At 41.6% G+C, this 20,820-nt stretch overlaps 1 protein-coding gene across 4 annotated transcripts in view; it reads left to right on the forward strand.

The window, feature by feature from the left end:
* LOC110829563 (Transient receptor potential cation channel gamma) overlaps window positions 1-20,820 on the forward strand; it is a 188,752-nt gene that overhangs the window by 153,469 nt on the left and 14,463 nt on the right. For all 4 annotated transcript variants that reach the window (XM_087355596.1, XM_022063394.2, XM_087355597.1 and 1 more), the window contains 9 exons: window positions 4,078-4,315; window positions 9,102-9,244; window positions 15,227-15,428; window positions 15,838-16,008; window positions 16,445-16,679; window positions 17,738-17,896; window positions 18,149-18,288; window positions 18,520-18,635; window positions 19,229-19,362. In XM_087355596.1, the coding sequence (XP_087211722.1) occupies window positions 4,078-4,315; window positions 9,102-9,244; window positions 15,227-15,428; window positions 15,838-16,008; window positions 16,445-16,679; window positions 17,738-17,896; window positions 18,149-18,288; window positions 18,520-18,635; window positions 19,229-19,362 (1,538 nt within the window). The remainder of the gene's footprint in view (window positions 1-4,077; window positions 4,316-9,101; window positions 9,245-15,226; window positions 15,429-15,837; window positions 16,009-16,444; window positions 16,680-17,737; window positions 17,897-18,148; window positions 18,289-18,519; window positions 18,636-19,228; window positions 19,363-20,820) is intronic.

Here is a 20,820-nt window from a genome sequence, read left to right on the forward strand (position 1 = left end):
ATTATGGCCGTTCCAGCAAACTTCTGGTGACTCGCTCCGAGGTTCAAATTCACATAGTTCAGTAGCCAAAAACGCTGGAACGCAGTATAACTCTGTATTTTGCTCACATATGATATATTTATGGGTTTCGTAGAATAAGTGGCGATTATTTTCATAAACAACACCCATTGATCTCTATGTTGGAGACATGTTGCCCTTTCGTAGAGATAGTAAGTTGAATAATATTTACGCCCTTATATCTTACTCCTATAAGATACATTTTAATATTATCCTCCCATCGACGATTACGTCTTCCAAATAGTCTTTTCTATTCGGGTTGCTACTAAATATCCTTAAAACACTTCTCATCTTCCCACATGATCCACCCATAACATCCTCATACATTTGATAATCCTAATAATATTTAGTGATCGGTACGAAGTATGAAGCTCCTCATTGTGCAATGTTCTCTGTCCTCCAGCTACTTCCGCCTCGTTAGTCGTAATATTTTCCTCCGCACCCCGTTATCAATCACTCTCAGTCTATTTTCTTTGCTAAAAAGAGGTGACTGCATTTGACACCGTGCAAAACAAGTACAAAATTATGGTTTGCGTTCTTTATTAACAGACGGGAAGACAGATTCTCCCAGTTTAGTATTCTCTTAATTTGTCATTAATGTAGGTCTGATTTTAATTTGTGATTGCCATTCTCAAATATTTGAACTATGAAAATAATCCTAAGTGGTGCCTTCAAACTGCGTCTAATTCGGCCAAGTTTCGTGTCCGTCGACGTCCCTATAACGAATGCAGGCTACTCCAGACAAGTGTGTAAGGTGAAACCCACACATCTAATCATAAATCACACGCCCGGAAATCACAAACGTCCGAAATGACTGCAAGTCAGCAAACTTCCCTCTGTAACAGTCCGTATGTTGGTGCACGCGAAGCGAGCTGTGATGTTTGCTGACGGGAGACATCAACAGGTCTGACCAGTGGCGTGTTCATTTTTGGCTGACGTATAATTCGAACCCATGTCACCCAGCGAATTTTAAAATCACCATCTTCGTTCGTGAATCTGTTCACGAATGCCCAAGCTCTGAGGGCGCCAATGTATCTATCTAGTACACAGAATTTTGTGGTCGCTTAGTAACGCTTTTTATGGAGTTAATCATTCCGTCTTTCACCACGTGCCTTTCTTTATTTCTTATCATCATGGTTCAAAATAATTCAGCAGCTCAGCCAGTATACTGAGTACTTCAGAACTTGGGACCAGGTTTTTATTTTTGGACGCCATGTCCAGATCGACTGTGGGGTCCACCCAGCCGTGTGCCCTTGGGTATCAGAATCCCTTGCTTTTTGTGTGAAGTCAATTACTTACCTTCATCTATCGCTGCGTTCCAGAATACTTGGCCAGGGATTGAAAATTCTGGTCGCCTGGTCGTCAGTAGCGACCAGAAATTTTCGGCTGATGGCTGATTTCCCACTCAACGTTCAAGAGTTGGCCAGTGGATATGCAATCTCGTTAAATACACATTGTTCTCATGCAGAACATGTAACTAACTCCATGCAATAGAGTCCTTTCTTCAAAAGCTAAATTTTTGTTTAGCTAGTCAAGGAATTGCTTGGCTTTCAGTTAGACCAATAGGTCCATTGCCTTGTTCACAGAAACCCGCCACTGCACCATGTCCTCGCCATATGAACCCAGTCCACACGCCCACAGTCCCTTGTGTCCAATCTCTCAAGTGATCTGTTCCCCTCCCGCCCGAAATGTTATGTAAATTTCTCATGTGCCCTACGAGAGTCGCATGCCCCTTCCTGTTATGCAGCACAAACACTTGCTGAGACACTATTCATCGCTTGCATTAAACGAGTTGACATCTCTTTTATGCAATTTGATTAAAATGAAGGCTAAGTCTCTTGAATTTGATGTATAAAATCTTTATTCTAAAGATAATTATGGAAGGAATCTCCTTACTCTCTACTCTGCGTGTGAAGATTTTTGTCCGTAAGGTTAATAGAATTTGCACAAAATACTGAACATTTATTTGTGAAAGTGCAGACACGCGTTGGTTATTGTTTTAGTGGTTGATATGTAATTTATTAAAACCTTCTAATTCCAAAGTCTGGCGTCCAAAGCGTGCAAGTGAAATAAAGCATCGTCTTGGACGTTTTCCAAAGCATGAACGTTTAATGACAGCTGTGAGGCTCCAGAGTTAACAGCGGGAAATGAGTCGTGTTGGTGATTGTCGGGTGGTGAACAGTTTCAGCATCCATAACGCCAGCCCCATATAAATATGTGACGATAGCAGTCAGGCAACTGACATTGAATCTCGCATACGCACCTGCTGTAAGTAGTAGACTAAATTTTATTGTAAGGGTAGCATATGTGTGTTGATGGTTGATGCTCCAGTAGGGGTAGAATTTATCGTGGGATAATCAGCCTTCCTGTCAGACAAAGACACAACCTGTATTATTAAGTTGGCTATCTTCTGGGTTGTAGTGCCGTGTACTCTGGTATAAATTTACCGACGTTACAGAAGTACTTTCTGCTTCCATCATCAGGGCGATAAAAGATTCCTTACGATGGAATCGCTATAACGCAGAATACAGAACTGTCCACCGTGAGAACCTCGAATTTCCTGCAGTTGGTAATCGAACCGAGGAGGAGAGAGTTATAATCATTAAACCAGTTTTCGGTTTGCGTTCTCAGACACGCACAGATTATTGTGGCTAGCCTGAAATAACCTAAATAATTTCAAGGACCGTCCATTCCAACCGGACAGCAACTTAACTATGTCTTTCACGTGAAATGTTTCGATTTTTTTAAGCCTACCCTCTTCGCATTGCTCTTGTCTGCTGTTCCTGATTTTGTTGGGATCGCATCCATGTGCATCACGGAGTCATAAATATGCCTTAAGTTCTGTTTGCACAGGAAATGGTTCAAAGTCCACAGATAAATGTTGTGTTTTTTATGTTTACCTTAGTTCTCCTTAGATGTTTGTAATTTCCGTGAGGTAAATTTTTCTAATGTTCTTAGTTTATGAGGGAAAGCTGTAGTAATGGAAGCACTATATTTTAATGTAGACGTTTTCAGATTTTCCTCGAGTAATTTATCTCTCAACTTGAGAAAATACAGGTAAAATATTGTTTTGGGTGCGTTAAAACATTCCGAACTGAATGTGGAGATTTATGCTCTTTCAAGTATTCGTCGTTCGAATAAATTTGTACACGACAGTTAGCGGCCTACAGATTTGATCAAAATCGACATAATTAATTTGAAACAGTTTTCAGTGAAACTGATTTCTGACCCTGTGAAGTACTTCCTTCACAGATTTTCCTCAGTCTCTTGGTGAAATTCTTGAAGAGAGCTTAAAATTGGGCTCTCACCTCTTCTTCCACACCGTTCACAATCGTCATCCGATTAGATTGATCTGTGTAGTTAATAAAGCGTCGTTAAATATACTAAGAATCTCTCAATATGGAGCAGATTGAAGAAAGTAGGCGAGACTTCGTGTTCTCTTTAGTGAAGAAACTGTTACGTCCTTGACTTTGAATGTTTATATTGGGGCGTCAGAGTTTCTTTGGTTACCCCTGAACTAAAAAGTTGGTACAGTAAGTTGTATCATTGTCCATGTTGTAATGAGGATTCATGAAACTGTAATAAGCTCGCTGCTTTTGGAATGTCCGATTTTATAATTGTACTTTATTATAGATTCTTGTATGTCTTCTTAATTAGTGGGGGCAATATCAACAATTACTGAATACATGATTTGCCTTCCTATTGCCTCAGTTGGAAATGTATAATCAACTTGGCCTAATAATGTTTCAAAACATGTGTAGTCAAATTTTTAACAGACATCATAAACAATGTTTTTCATATTAAAAGTACAGCGTTACTTACCTCACCTCTTCAGTAATCACCAGCGGACATTTCATAACTTTCGCCCTGATGATAGAGGCAGCGTGTACCTCTGAAGCGTCGGTGGACTTCTACCAGACTGTACGTCGCAACGTAGCAGAAGACAAGTCAAATTGATGCTCGCCGCCGCCATGAGGACCTCAGGTCCTAATCAGGCTGTTATTCTAATTGTCCTTGCAGGATGCTGCAGCGCGCCCAGGACACGGAGTACATCAACATCAACTGCGTCGACCCGCTGGGCCGGTCGGCGCTCCTCATGGCCATCGACAACGAGAACCTGGAGATGGTGGAGCTCCTCATCGAGCACAAGGTGGAGACGAAGGACGCTCTGCTGCACGCCATATCGGAGGAATTCGTGGAAGCCGTGGAGGTGCTCCTGGACCACGAGGAGACCTTGCACCGAGAAGGGGAACCCCATGTGAGTTCACCCGCTCAGAGAATAATAATAAATTATGACGGAAAGAAAAGAATGCTCTCGGGGAAGTTAAAATTGTTTTATTTCATTATGTAGCACATCACTATAAACTTAATTGGTGTCTGGAGGAACTTATGACCTCCGTCTTCAAGATAAAAAGTTCCTTTAAAACAGTGGTAACCTTTTACTATACTACACGGTGTCACAATTCACATTCTCACCATTGTGGAAACCTCGTACGTGTATCTGCTTAGTGAAGCTTATTTTAAGCACCCAGGAATACTGAAAAGGGAAGCACATACTCTTGTGAAACTGCTGTTCGTGGTATTTGCGGTGCTGGATTGCTTATTGCACTGGATTACAGTGCCCCCTTTTGAAAATAACTCTTATTCCTGTGTTCCAGCTTCTGAATAATGCATTTTATGGAACTGCCGTGAATACAGGCAACTTCTCCGACAGGTCAAATGCGCGGGTGGTCTAAACAATATATTGCAGGCGTAACGTCCACTAGCCTCTACTGCCGTGTTCATCTCCATTCGGGCATATTCGTTTTAATGTTTTCCCACTGTGCTTTTCCAGTGTCTGAGCTCTTTTATATACGACCGTAAATTCCTAAATGACTGGGAGGAAGGCCGGTAAATTTGGGTGTGTTATAGGAATAGGCGAGGACCATTTTTTTTCTAAATAGATTCTTGTCTATCAGATGTCTAGTACGCAAAATTTAAAAGTCTTAGGAAGTAAAATAATGTAAAATATTATTTTTTTATATTATGAACAGCTTTATAAATGTATTTGTTAAGACCAGCTATATAAATGAAAATGGAACTATATCAAATTACACATCCATTTTCCTTCAAAAGCCGTTTAAGCTGATGTCTAGGTTATTATTAATACGGTTCATGCTACAGACTAGATACATAATTTGTAAACTGGTATTTTCCTTCAATATCTACTGTGAGTGGTATTGTTACTGAAGGCAAATCTGATTTCTCATCAAGTCATAAGGAAGACTGTGGCATTATCAAGAACCCATTATCACACAAAGTTGTAGGAACTGGCTGTTTGTGCTGCCATCTGAAATTTTGGCAATATTGATGATTTTCGAATTGATAAAACATGACACATGAATGGTCCACGCTGTCACGTAAAGATTTTGTATTTAAAAAATCTCTTTTATCTGATTTAATTTGGAAAGGTGTCTCAAATTTTTCGGACGTAGGTACTTGTAAGAACTGCTTAGTGACGATGCAAGCGTTGCTGGCGATAAGTTATGACGTCCCACGTGATTGGCCTATTTCTGCAGAGGATGTAAAGTTGTTTTATTTTCTGATAACAGGTGGCGTTACATACACACAAATATAAGCGCGCACATGTTTTCTGAGCGTATGGCGTCACGGATAGATTTCGACCAGCACTTACTTCGCGATAAAGTTTAAAGCGAACTTTAGACGGAGTTCGAAAATGTGGGGTTAAAACCCTGTATTCCTTTTGAATCCAGACACGGAACTTCACACAATAGCTGTTTACGTGATGTAGCTGTTTATGATTCTGTAGTCAGTAAATCAGTAATATAATGCAAAAAAAAGCGATCTGATATAATTGTTGTATTTTTACTAATAAAATTATTAGTTATTTTATGTGGAGTTCAGAATTTCGTAAATAATTTATTAAAGTTGTCGGCTTATTGTGAACTAGGTTTTCTACTTCGTCAGATATTTCGCCTGTGTTTGTGTGATTTAAATAAGGAATATATAATATAGAAGGCCAAGATAGATCATCAGTGTGTGCTACGTATACAGTACCATCGTTTCAGAGGTCCTTGGTGCCTGCATTATCAGGGCGTTGAGGCTTCTGATGGTGGAGGCAGCAAGTACCTCTGAAACGTCGATAAAATTCTGCAAGACTACACGACGCAACAACCCAAAAGACAGCCATCTGTATGACTGTTTTGCTCAAATGTCCAAGATCCCTAAGCGAAACAATCTGTAGCACAATTAGCAGTCTTATTATCCCAGACGGCGCTCCCCGCTCTCAGGGAGATTAACGAATCCTCCCACCTCTTGACTCATTGCATCTCCAGGCAACGAAACGTAGTAGAACAATTTCGCCGATTCTGTGATTAATAAAGCTGCGATACACGTGCTCCGAAGGAACACATAGACTGCAGTTACCATGGCTACAGCACAATTTCTTTATTCCTTTTTATAGCAGACCATTAAAGTATTTTACGCATATTTTGTTGACAGTAAGAAGTTATATTGTAAATAAATGTCTCTTCTCGGGTGATATTTTAAGCACAGAATGGAAAGAAATTATACTAACAAAAAGCACGAAATAACCCAAGTAGACTTTCTTATGAACTCCGTGTTTTTCCGTCTTGTTTCCGCGTGTAATAGTTTACGTCTGATGGACACAAATTGACATGCATTTTGACGGAACCGAAATGATCTCTATGAAGAGCAGAGTCCGTCTGTATAAGCTGATAGTTGCTCAACTAGTCAATAAATGTCCTATCTTTGTCGAACTCCAGGGTTCATGACCGTCTCATAAGACGCTGGACTCTACGTATTCTGAGCCAGATGAATCCAGTCTGCACTTTCACAATCTACATATTTTTTTAATATCAATTTTAATATTATCATCCCATCTACGCCTTGGTCTTTCAAGAGCTTTCTCCCTTTATATTTTCAGAATTAAAGTTTGTGTATCTAGCGGTTAGAACGCTGGCCATGTAATCCTGGGGTCTCGGGTTCGATTCCCGGCGGTGCCCGAATTTATAACTTGTGTTGGGCAAGGCCGTGGTCTAGGCAACACGGAGTTTTCCTCCGGGGGCTTCCCCGGTTTCTCCGTGGCATCCCAACAATTACTCCATTCACACACAGAAGAAGGCAATGGCAAACCACTTCTCGATCATCTGCCAAGAACGTATATGAACAGGTCCCAGTCCGAGAAAAGGGTGGAAGGATCCTGTTCATATGGACCTGTCGTCAGACAGAACACTACAAATAAAATAAAAGGTTTCTTGTCGCTCACGCATTCTACATGCCCCTCCTATCTCATCCTCCTTGAAGCCCTCGGTCTGCGTGCTGTTGCTTATCAGAAGTGCATTTCTATAGGGCGGATTTTAGCGCAGAGGCTGACACTGGGGTCGTAAAGCGTTTTACTGCGGTCTGCTTGTTTGGCGTCTGATCAAAAGGACCAGTGAGTGAGAAAGCAGAGTGCCATTAACTAACAGTGCCTGAAGTACCTCCCCCCCCCCCCCACACACACACACACATCACATAAACAAGTGAACGCTATTGCTTTTAAACATATGTCTTATACAAACAGTGGCGGACTGGTTTCAGCTGCTGCAGGAAGACGTGCCGTGGAGTTTATATGTGATGCTGTTCAACGGAGTCAGTACGTTAGTTCAGTATGTTCATTGAAACCGTGTTGCGAAATATGAAATATGCGCTGTTATTGTCTCTCTGCCAAAATATTATAGTATCGAAATAACTGAATGCATTTTGATGAAATTTGGTTTTGGGTGCTGTGAGTCTAAACCGACTTTGCATGAATATCAAATCAGGCTTTGTAAGGTGGCATTTCAGGTTCTCACGGCGACGGCTGTCTTCTGGTAGACATTGGCCGACGTTTCAGGGGAACTTACTGCCTCCATCATCGCGCTGATTAAGACATTCCACACTCTTTAAAGAACCCGAAGTGTTGTTACCGGGTTACCAAAAAGCAGCCACCAGTCCCTATACTGAAGAAATATTTACTTCTGCCTTCAGTCTTATTTGCGTACGATCTTTTTTAATGTGGTCTCTTTTCCAACCAAAATTTTAGACGAGTTTCTCATTCTCCCAATATGCTACATGCCTCCCCCATCTCATCTTTGATCTGATCATCGCGGTAATATTTCAAGTTCAGTGAGTCGCGCGAAATGGCAGAGAACACATTTGGGAAACAGTCTCTGTGTGCGAGAATCTGTGGTAGGTCCGCTTTCAATTAACGGAATTAATAAGCATGAGATGAAATGTCGGCGTCAAAGCTGCTCTTCCCGTGAACAATACCCGCGGACCGACGTTCTCACCCTTCGCTTGATTGTCTCATCGGCGACGTTCTTAACTTTCACGTCTGGCGTCTGCTACAAACGGCTTCTGGGAACATTGCTTTCTCTTTCATTTTAATTAACGATTAAATGCAACTCCGTTTATAAGCCGTGGGCCGATTGATTAGATTTCGACTTTAAGGCGTTATGATAAAAATTAAAACCTTTAATGAATCCGTATTAGTTAGCTAGCCTCAGGGTGTTCCTAAAGTTGTGTTACTCTGTTGATAAGGACCTAGAATTTCTGAGCTACAGACCAGAGTCTCTCGTAACTGGCAATCAAATCTGTCCTTTTGCCGGCCAACCTAGAATGTGTATAGGGGGAATGGAGGTAAACCTTCGCTTATTCTTTATCACGATACTGGATGGAATTTAGTGGTAAGTCACGCTTTGGCTTTTTGTGAGCATGTGTGCGCACTTTCGGCTGCAGCTGGGAATTTCTCGACCTTCAGGATGTCACCTTTTCAAGAAACACCCTGAAGTATCATGTTAGTTATTTTTAGTACTTTTTTCATTGATATACTTCGTATGATTCTTGCTGTAAACAGCTATTATTTTACTAAACAGCGTTAACCAGTTGATCTTTGTAATGGTGGAGTGCTGTGTTTTCTTTGCGGTACGGGCTGAATTATTAAATAATATTTTGACGATCTTTGGTTTCCAGAACGCAAATCTGTGGTATTTGTGTTTCAGAGTTGGGAAGCCCTGCCTCCAGACACCGCAACATTTACCCCTGACATCACACCACTCATTCTGGCGGCCCATCGTGACAACTACGAGATTATAAAGATCCTACTGGACCGCGGTGCAACTCTGCCAATGCCCCACGACGTCAGGTAGGAGAAATGCAGGCTTTTTCAGAAACCTTTGCCAGTCGCGGATTTCAGTTATCCGCGGTTCAGTCTTCCTTCAGGCTTCTCAAACAACATTTTGTACACATTTCTCATCTACCCCGTGTGTGCTACATGCCCCGCCACCCTCAATCTCTTTGATTTTGTCGTCTTGATAATATTTAATGAAGAGTACAAAACATGAACCCCGTCACAAAGCAGTTTCTTCCGGCCATGTGTTACTTAATCCTACTTAAGGTCTGTATTATAGTTTATTTATTCAAATACTTCTGCGAGCTGTAGAAATGGCAATGAATGATAACCCAGAACTTGATTTCAAAGAAAGAAATTAATAAAATACTAATTTTGAGCTCTGGCCGCTTTTTGAGACAGAATAACGGAGAAAGTAGTTCTTCCCGGTATTTATTCAAGCACTTCCGGTGTGCAACAGCCGTCTGTTTCAAGACACCCGCTCGTATTGGCGGCTTCAAGAACGTAATTTAAGTCTATCGGCTGACATCTGGTTCAGAGGTCTTCGCAAGTCTGGAGCTTTCTCATGGCGCGCGAGACGCTCTGCTGCTGGTACTGGTCAGACGTACACGATTCAATACGAACCTAAATTAAATTGTTTAGAGGCTCAGTACGAGATTTAGTCGAAATATGCCCAACAAGTCGTATGAAACAGACGGCGTTATTTTTATGTGTCTGGTATAAACAATGTAAAAACTGGTAAAATGCATCCAATCGTGACACCAATTGAAAGACGCTGAAAAACTTTTTACACGTTTTATCCCGTCTGATGACGAGTCTTTTCGTTTGACTTGACCGCATTTAGTCCCAGCGGCGACGCTGAGTTGGGGCTTTGTGCACTTCGCTAGAGTCGGAAACAAAGGCGGCCAATCCAATTCCTCGTCTTCAGAATGTCGACGATTCGCAGAATCTGTCATCTGTGTATCCGGTCTCACATTGCCATGAACAGAAACCACTCGTCAATTACAATTGTCTCCACTCAGGGCTGTCCAGTCTTTCCACCATTCGGGCTTCTTAATTCCCTAGAACTGATAGTTGCTTTGTTGTTAAAGACATTTTGCGCCTTTTATAGAATCCGAAGATTTGTTACCGTGTTCACAAGAGCCCTCTACCGGTTCGATCCAGAGCCAGATGAATCCACTCCATACAGTCGCATCATATTTAATATCCTTTTTAATATTGTCCTCCTGGCTGTGCCTCTGTCTCTGAAGTAGTCTCTTCAGGTTTTCTGACTAATATTTTCAATGAATTTCTCATCTACCTTGCATGCTACATGCCCGTTCAACGTATCCTCCTTCAATGGATATTTCATATTATGAAACTTCTTGTTATGAAATGCCCTAAAACGACTGTTTTTCTTTCCCTTTTGCCCGAATATTCTCCTTCCCCCCCCCCCCCTCCAATTTGTGTTCGTCCTTTAAAGCAAGAAACCAAGTTTCGCACCCGTACAAAACAAGAAATTACGTCATTTATCAACCACATCACTGTTTAAGCCGTTGATGTGTTCCGGCTGAAGGATCCTTTTGTCTGACGTCTCTGGCGTCTTATACGCGTCCATTGAAATTAACAGATCAGCTACGAGATTAGGAATTAGCTTTTAAAGCTTTCTCTCAGGATATTCTAGCATTTTTCGATAGTTTCAATAGACGTGCTTAAGTAAATACTAAATGAAGTAATCACATTGATTTGTTGCAATGAGATGTCTGTGTGTTGCGGTTACCTTCAAAATCGTATTTCCATCTGCAATACGTAAACATCAAGGCCAATGAAGCATGCAGAACGGCGAGGAATGTATTTGGGAAACTCTTTGTTGGCACAATGGGGACTCAGGCCGTTCATAGAATGCGTGGTTGCGACTGTGGGAACCGAGGTTATTGTTACCTCCGATTACATTAACGCACCATTGACCGTGGGTCCCAGTGTTGCATTTGTTATTGCTTTCGAGTAAGAGCGATCTATGTCCAGAATTTGTTTGAGCTGTGGTTATCAACAAAGCACCTACTGACGTGATGTGGCGTGAAGAACAGCTTTTGAATTTCAATGTATCTACTCCAAAAAGTTTAAGTTTCCAGTCTCTCTTATTTATTGTCTGACGTGACCTCTGAGGACATTATTTCCACCCCTGTGTGGAAACCCCCCTCCCACCCCGTTTATCGATTAGTGATTGACATGTCCTTAGTCTGGCGACGAACAATATCGACGCGGGTTTGAGGTTCGTTTTTCCCTGTAATTGACTTTTGCCCGGGGCAAATTTGCTCTCAGTCTTCAGGAACACACACGTGTCTAATAGATGTCGCCTCCTGTCGCTGCAAATGCGATGAGACTAGTAGGCACTCGGCAGGTCCGTGATTATGTGTTCTTCCCGGGCAGAGTGTAATTCAGAAAACAAATTACTTAAATATTTATGTATTTCAATGTAGTTTATAGTTTCGATTTTTAAAACCCATACATATTTTACTTGAATTGTTGAAAGATGGCAGAAGTGTCTCATTTGCGTACATTAAAAATTCAGATTTTGTTCAGTGCAGAAACTGACTTTTTTTCATAATGAGTTTTATCCTTCACAGCACATAAAAATTTGAACACACGAACCATCGAATGAAGTAAGGACTTAAGAATGACACTTCCATCTTTGTTGTTGCATGGCTCTGTCGGCAGATCCTCGTTAAGTGTAAACGGCTAGAACAATTCAAATGTAAGTGGCATTCTGAAATCCTTCACACATCTACAAAATACAGGCCTCTAAACATGTGTTTTTTATGTTGCTACTCTACAGACTTATGTTTTAGGGAGTTTTAATTACTTTCATATCTCGGAAAATGTAAAGGAAAATACTGCATTTATCGTTGGATATTTCCGTTTTGGACCGCCACGGTGGTCTAGCGGTTAGAACGCTGGCCTTGTAATCCTGGAGGTCTCGGGTTCGATTCCCGGCGGTGCCCGAATTTATAACTTGTGTTGGGCAAGGCCGTGGTCTAGGCAACACGGAGTTTTCCTCCTGGGGCTTCCCCGGTTTCTCCGTGGCATCCCAACAATTACTCCATTCACACACAGAAGAAGGCAATGGCAAACCACTTCTGGATCATCTGCCGAGAACGTATATGAACAGGTCCCAGTCCGAGAAAAGGATGGAAGGATCCTGTTCATATGGACCTGTCGTCAGACAGAACACTAAATAAATATAAAATTTTTAATGGAAGTTTGAATTACGTAAATAATTTCTTTAGAAATATTTATATCATACTGCATTCTTGTGTTACTGAAATAATAATAATATAATACGTAGTCTTTCCGCTCAGTCTTTTTCCTCTCTATTACTTCGGTCTCAGGTTCGTATCTTTACGGCGTGGACTTTCATCATCCTTTCTCTGCGTTACCACCTTTAATGCCCGTAAGACCCATTGCGTTGTCTCGCTAATGCTTTAGAACAGAAAAGTTTATCGAGCCAATGATGGCAGTTGTACGAAAGGAGCTTTTAATATGTTGTCTGTCTTAGAGTAGGGGTTTAGAATGCATTCTGAAGGAGAAATTTGTGGTTCTCGAGGTGGCAAGAATATCTACGAAGTAGTCTGGTAGATATTGACTCACATGGCAGATGAGATACTGCCTCCATCATTAGGGTAATGATATTTACCAGATTACACTACAGCGCTACATCCCAGAAAGACAGCCATCTTCGAGGTGAAAGAGTTCAGTGGCGCTGTCAGAACACGGTTAATTAAGAGCCGCAATGTTTAATAGCCTCTAGCGTAAGGCAGAATGTGGTGACACGTAACCTGATGACTGGAATTTGTTTTGCAGAAGGTAGATTAACGACGCTTTTATGTGGTAATTACATTATTTTAGTGTCACACATAAAATAGTTTAATGTTTAAACTTTCCCGGCTTCCGATGTTCCAGTTAGAGAAACGTGGTTAGAAGAAGCAAAGTTATTACGGTTACTGAGATGGTGTAGAGTGATGGAGGATAACCACGGAAAATATCAGTCAGGATAGTCGTTAACTTGTTCTAGGATTGAATCCATACGTAGCTCTTAAGAGGCGTTTGTGTAGGATATAGAACAAGAACATGGTAGCCACTTGAAATCTCTAATTACACTTCGATTTGGAGGCAATAACTAATGAACCTTTAGAGCTAAACGTGTGGAGATAGTGGTAAAACACGTCAGTAAATTGGGTGTGAAATTTTGTGTATATGCTGAGAATTGTAAAAATTCCGACAGTGCGAATTTTTAAGGGTTTGTCGAAATCTGCCCTAGTAGAAATTGTGCAGGGAAATGGGTCGCTAACTTGCGTCATTATTAATCCAATTCGTGGCAGCTTCACCAGAACTCCTTGTTTAACTTTCATCTCACGAACGACCCGTGAAATATCTCTTCTCCTGCAACAGTGGCTCAGAGTCGCGACCGAACTTTGTCGTTGTCTCTGCGAGGTTTCGTCGAATGGGTGAATAATGCGGTCGTGGGATGTGTCTGCCGCCTTTACAGATGACGCTACTTGCGAGAAACTGATCCAAAGGCAACTGCACGATAAATCACGCTGATCGCGGCGATCAGTTTTCGATATTGATTTCTGGTGATGACACATAGGGGACTGGTTTTCGATGACTCCATATTTATCACTTGTGATGCTTCTGAGTCAGACAGAAGCGGATTCTGTCTTCACCCAAGCAGGTAATTAAACGTCGTGCTAGATACCTCAAAATATTAAGGCGTGATAGTTTTAGTTATATTTTGACTTTGTTGTTATTATTATTCGGTCTCTAAAATAAATGCACGAAACAGAAGCTTTTAAAGGACGTTTCGTGTATCTGCGCACGTGTTTTACCTCCAATTACTTTCGGTGTTGTGTGTCGACATGAAAGATTTTTACGTTTAATCTCAGTTCCAAAATATTTCTGAAGTGATATAAGGTTGGAGGCTGGGGTGGGTAGGACACATAGAATGCATAGCATAAACGAAGGTTACTTATAGAATTTTTGTCGCAAAACTTGAACGAAGGAGACGACTTTAGAGGTAGGCGTAGATGGGAAAATAATAGTAAAGAAATTGTGTGTGAGGGTGTGGATTGGATTCAAGTGTTCATATTTCTCGACAAACTTTAAACCCTATTTGTATAGCGATTGTGTTTCTCCCTTGTGTATATGACGAAGTTTTGACACATTATCAATTAGAATGTTGCCATAGATCATAAAAAGTCTTAAACTGCAGCCGGTCTTTTTGCTGCAAAGTAGTTGAACTCGTGACCCCGCTGACCTTCTGGCAGTCTGCAGTCATTTCTCATCGCTGACTGCAGTCAGTTCCCTCACCTATCAAATATTCAAGCTGCAGGCACAGGAGATACACGCGTAGCGCAACAGATGTGACGCGTTCGTCGGAATTTGACCTCTGTCCTTTGGGAATGGCAGAATTCCTCCGCAGAAACGCACGTAGGTGTTCATGTAGAGTGGCCGTTATTGTTGGATGATGTCAACCAAAATGTCAGCGTGTCCAGAGTTTTATTAAAACCCCCCAATATAAAATTTCATGGAAATCCGTTCAGCAATTTTCGAATTTTACGTGCGTGCAGATGGACGGGTGGACGGAGCTGTTTCAGTAGGCGCTCCGTGTGGACTAAGTGGATGCATCCACACATCGCGGCATATTGGTTTTCTCTTCCGTTTCAGTTAGGGGGTTCACTTCATTCAAACCTTGGTTCGGATACTGGGATATTTGTGATGTTGCTCCATCCCTCCAGGCAAATTCCGGGACGAGGTAAAGTTGAAGTTGTTCCTGGTACTTACGTAAGCACCAAGCCGTGTAGATGTATGGCGAAGTGGAGGTACAGCTTCACGCACTTTTACCCTCGCAGGGACAGTATCGCAAAACACGTCTTGTCATGTCGCTCCACGTTCCTTCCAGTTCGTCATTTACATTCGCCATATTATTCTACGCTTAATCTCTCGTCTTTTGTTTCGCAGGTGCGGATGTGACGAGTGTGTGACGTCACGGCAGGAGGACTCCCTGAGGCATTCCCGCTCGAGGATCAACGCGTACCGCGCCCTCGCGAGCCCCTCCCTCATCGCCCTGTCCTCCAAGGACCCCATCCTCACGGCCTTTGAACTTTCGTGGGAGCTGAGACGGCTGAGTTTCATGGAACACGAGTTCAAGTGCGAATATCAGGTGCGTCGCTTAAACAAGTGCAGTTGATGAGGCGTTGATAAATAAATTGTGGATAAGAACCATGTCGTTCACGTATACAGGAGACGTTGAGGTATAAATCCAATTTGATGGTGGATGGAAATGTGTGTCAAGATGGCTGCCTTCTGGATTGTAGAGGCGTGTAGTGTCGTAGAAGTTTACCGACGTTTCAGAGGTCCTTGCTGCCTTCATCATCATGGCCCTGAACTTCTACCAGAAGGAAATTGAACCTTAGGTCTGCTTTGTGTGGGGAGTAATTAATTCATCCAACCGTGACTAAATTGAAACCAATTAAAGGAATCCATTATCCACATTACTAGTAATAGTTTGGAGGTGACGCTGCAAAGGTAGATATGAAGGTTAATTTAAAAATGAGATTGCATCTGTGCAGGAACTCAGGAAGCAATGTCAGGACTTTGCAACTGCGCTTCTGGACCACACCAGGAGCTCCTACGAGCTAGAAGTTCTCCTAAACCACGACCCCACAGGACCAGCCTTTGAGCACGGGGAGCGGATGCACCTCAATCGCCTCAAACTGGCCATAAAGTTGAGGCAGAAGAAGGTAAGTTGCTCTGATTTCTATAACAAGAGTATGCCTTGTGTATGTCCGACGACATGCCTCGTGTCTGTAAATACTTCGATTGAATTTGGGACATCCTGCGAATTGGTCCCACTTCGTTTACTAGTTTGTTATTACGAGAGTCAGGATACTCGTTAAAGATTATAGCACTAATTAATGGAATAGAACAGCACCACTGAGAGTGACAATACGTCAGAACGAAGATAATATTAAAATAGAAGTTGGATTTCTACGACGAAAGAGGAAATGAAGAGAGGCAACGAAAGAGTGCGAATCTTATCTTTAGCAGATAGAAGTATGAACTGTAATCCGACTTTTGCGTACTTTACGGTATGAACCTACGTGGTATAAAAGGAGGTAGGACACATTTTGAAAGTCCAGAAACTGTTTAAGTATCGTGTTTTTCGTCTGCCTGCAGTTTGTGGCACACCCAAATGTCCAGCAGCTTCTGGCGTCCATCTGGTATGAGGGACTGCCGGGCTTCCGGCGAAAGAACATGGTGCTGCAGGCCCTGGAGATTGTGCGCATCGGGATCGCCTTTCCTGCCTTCTCCGCCATGTACATCGCCGCGCCTCACTCCAAGTTCGGCCAGACACTGCGGAAACCCTTCATAAAGTTCATCTGCCACTCAGCCTCTTACTTCACCTTCCTTTGTAAGTACCCGTGCACATGGGCACAGCAGCGGTCAGCTCTGCGCTCTTGTTTATTTATCCTTTGACTAAGAGGCTGGTCAGGACTGAGGACCCATTTTGCTATCTCATTAAAACATTGTATGCTTCCAGCACAAACCTTTCCAAGTTCCGATCAAAACTCCATCTGATATCCTCCCACATTCTCCTGTTCATCTAAATGACCTCTTTAAGTGAGTGGCCAGGTTTCACACCCATACAGAACAGCAAGTAAAAGCATAATTTTATATATTTTAATCTTTACATTTTTAGACAATTAACTAATTAGCTTAGAATGTTATTGACATGGAACAGAGTAAAATTTATTTCTGTTTCTTACGTCATCAACCTCATACTAATTTACTTTGAAAAATCCATAAAGACAGCCATGAAATTCATTGTTCTAGACTGCGGTACAGTCAGTTGCTGGTGCAAGTATTATCAGAGCTTTGTCCCAGTTTGCCACATGGAGTTGTGGGTACTCGGCAAAGCACGAGAAAGCAATGCGCCCAGACCTCTTTTATGACCTGGTTGTGGATTCGAGAGAGTAACCTAGCAACGACTGCCAGCCTCTTTGAAATCCATTTTCCAACCCAACATTGCACTTCCAGATGAATAATTCAAACCTGATATGAATATTTCATGTCTGAAATACGGAATTAAATGGTTTCAGAAAAGCCGATAACTCGCGCTTCACTCAGATGGTGATTGATAGCTGGCCCTGTAATTTGTGAACGTGCCTTGTATTGGCTTGGTGATAAAGCTCAGAGCTAATTTGAATAACACTTTGAGCATAAGATCCCAGGTTCAACTCTCAACCCAGAGACCAGCTGTGTTGACCGAGGTGTTCGCTGTTTTCTTCAGTCTCTCCAAACAACTGTGAGAACCTGATATCTCACAAACTGCAAGTAGTGATGTAAATGAAACGTTTTACCAGAGAAGGATGAAGTAAGATGGTAAGAACGGTTTTGCATAACATGTGACTTCATTCCTGGTCTCGACTTATGGTATTTTTGATCGCATAATTGTGCCCTCTGTCACAGTCCTGCTGATCCTGGCATCGCAACGGATAGAGTCTGTGATCGGCGACTGGTTTGGTGACGAGGACCACCGCCATCACCCCCCAGGGCCGATCGACGTGAGCACCAAACGGGGAGCACCGCCGTCCATCGTCGAATGTTTCATACTAGCCTGGGTTTGCGGTCAGTAGCAGAAATTCTGGACGAGTATGTGGATAGATAAATTGATTGATGAATTATTAGATCAGTGAATTCATGGATTGATCAATACACTGCTTGGGTATGTCAGCACCAAAATGTTATTTAAAATTTATTGTGGCCATGACAGGTGTCGTCTTATCCATACGACAGAATAAAATGTGTGTGTTATTCAGAGCCCTGCAGGCCTGTCTTGTTGATACCGTACAGTTGACAGGCCTGCTTTGTTGCCTTCAGGGCTGATCTGGAGCGAGGTGAAGCAGCTCTGGGATGTGGGGTTAGAGGAATATGCTAACGACATGTGGAACGTGATTGACTTCGTTACAAATTCACTGTACGTGGCCACAGTGGCTCTCAGAGTGGTCGCTTATCACCAGGTGAGGCCCAAGCTTGATATTTTTTGCATGTAACTGTTACGCGTACAAGGCTCTTGTTATCACATTCACAGAGGCCGACATTATTATCACGTGCAACTAACGCAGTAGATCTCAGTTGTTGCCGCAACTGAAGGCTTCCAACCCGCGTAAGCCCGATGCCAGAACATTTTATTGTTTATCCGTAGCAACACATATCATTCTCATGGTGATTGTGGCTATAAATGTGCTCAGGTTCAGAAGGAGATGGCCGCCAAGTTGCAGATGAACGAGCTTCCCCGTGAGGACTGGGATACATGGGACCCTATGCTCATATCTGAGGGCCTCTTCTCTGCTGCCAATATATTCAGGTAAGAATATTACAGAATTTTATTTTTAAAACTGTTACATAGTTTCTTGTGTTTGTGCTCAGAAGACGATGTCTAGCTCGCACAATGCTTCACGACACTCGTCACTGTACACTGAGAGCGCCTGATAAAATTTGAATGCACGGTGCGTCTTGTAAAGGAAACACCTGTTTGACCAAGAGTGACCACGTCAGCCAGAGATTATTCACATCAATTTTTTACAATATAATTAATGCCAAAATCCGCAAAGAGTGCCAGTTTCTGTGTCTGTGCCTAAACCAACGGAGGAAATGTGAAACATCGTAATGGTGAAATACATTAGAAAACAGAGCAGTTTCTTTGTGAGATTTGTGTCAGGTTTACATAATGCAAAGTTGAAGGACGTTTACAAGAAAAATTCCTAAGAATGTCTTATTCTTTGTTAAAAATTACTGTATTGTTTTGCTCTTTTATAATGATGTCTGCTGTTGTCTTGCTATTTGGTAACAATGTAATTTTGTTGCTGTTTTATAATAATGTCTGTCATTGTGTTTATGTTTGGGTGCAATGTCTGTCATTGTGTTCACAGTTACATAACAATATTTGATCTGTTATAGCTCACTGAAACTAGTTTACATATTCTCTGTAAATCCTTACTTGGGTCCCCTTCAAGTTTCTCTCAGCCGCATGGTTCTGGACATCATGAAATTCTTCTTCCTCTACGTTCTAGTTCTTTTCGCCTTCTCCTGCGGTACGTACATATCTTCTGTGACAAATGCAAAATTGTAAAATATTTATGAGATTAGCAGGTGTGTTATTTAATGTTAGTGTTAATTTATTTCACATGTGTATTGTCGCAAAGTAATCACACTGCAGTCATAAATTGTTTCCCTTATATTTTATTAAGTAAAGTTAAACCTCAATGCATCGTTTTTGACAGGGGAGATAAATAAAAACGATGAATACCGGAAAGCATTAATAATGAGAAAAAATTAAAATAGTGCATTTTTTCTCTTTTGCATACACAAAATAATACACATAAAACCTGTTTCAAAGTTAATTATTTTTGCCCGAAAAAGTCTTTAATGGATAACTTTGCGTTTTAGGCGATACAGAGCCCTTTCCATGTTCAAAACGTTTTCCTCATCACCTTCAAAAATATTGTGCGCATAAAAAGAACGAATTCACTTTTTCACCAATGCGGCATGTGCTTCGGCAAAACTCGGCACAGCTTCGGGCTTGTATTCGTCGTCTTCCCCCTCCTTGCCGTCCCCCACCCCCTGTCAGGATCGACACACGACTCATCGATGGTGTCGATCATGCATGTGGCAAGATCGTTGTGCGTCTTTCGATATTAATTTATCTCTAAAACGATCATTTTAAATTCTAAAAACGTCGCGTAAATTTCGTTATAATTTCTCAGAAACGATCAGTGTGGGAAAATTGTGGGCCAGGACTAAGAATTTTGAACGATTGATGCGTTAAAACGACAGTTCGAAGAACGATAGAAGCGAGAAAATGGAACATTATTTTATATGGGACGTGTCAGGGACCGAACAAAACAGACGTTGCATCCGGGAAAACGATAGTTCGGGGAACGATGGATAGAGGTTTCACTATTCAGCATGGTAAAACATGTTCCAATAGAAAACTATAGATCTTAATAAGATTTACATTTTATGTACTGGACTTCCTTTTAATTTGTTTACCCATTGCACTAGCTTAAAACCAGTTAGACCTGCATTCTGAAATATCAAGCGGTACCAGTATTTTGAACGCTGAAACAATTAAATGTTGTGAAAGTTGATTTCTGAAATGAGAAGTTATTAGGTCCACACCAAACCTCCAAAAGTGAGGACCATCCATTGTAGGCTGTCTATGGCTCGCTCAGTATCTGGAAGTTATTTCCTCATCCACAATATGAAACTGCCCTATGCTATGGTGATAAATACCTGATTTAAATGTTGGCAGGGTGAACAGGTATCAGAATTTATATACAAGATTTTCTGTCTTTCCAGGTGAATACTGGAATAGTACCTTGAAATAGGTTATGTTTTCTCTCCAGTCTGTTCATATTCTCTGTGCATAAGCATCCACTCATCATTTGACACTAAATTATCCCTGCAGCTGATGCTTCTTTGTTAAACAAACTTAAAATTTGTTTCCCTGCCTATGCATCACACCATAATCCATTATCATTATAATAAAA

This window comes from Zootermopsis nevadensis, unplaced genomic scaffold (assembly GCF_977971745.1).
Source record: "Zootermopsis nevadensis isolate Lab colony 2312 unplaced genomic scaffold, Znev_1.0 Znev_ptg000024l, whole genome shotgun sequence".
Lineage (NCBI taxonomy): Eukaryota > Metazoa > Arthropoda > Insecta > Blattodea > Termopsidae > Zootermopsis > Zootermopsis nevadensis.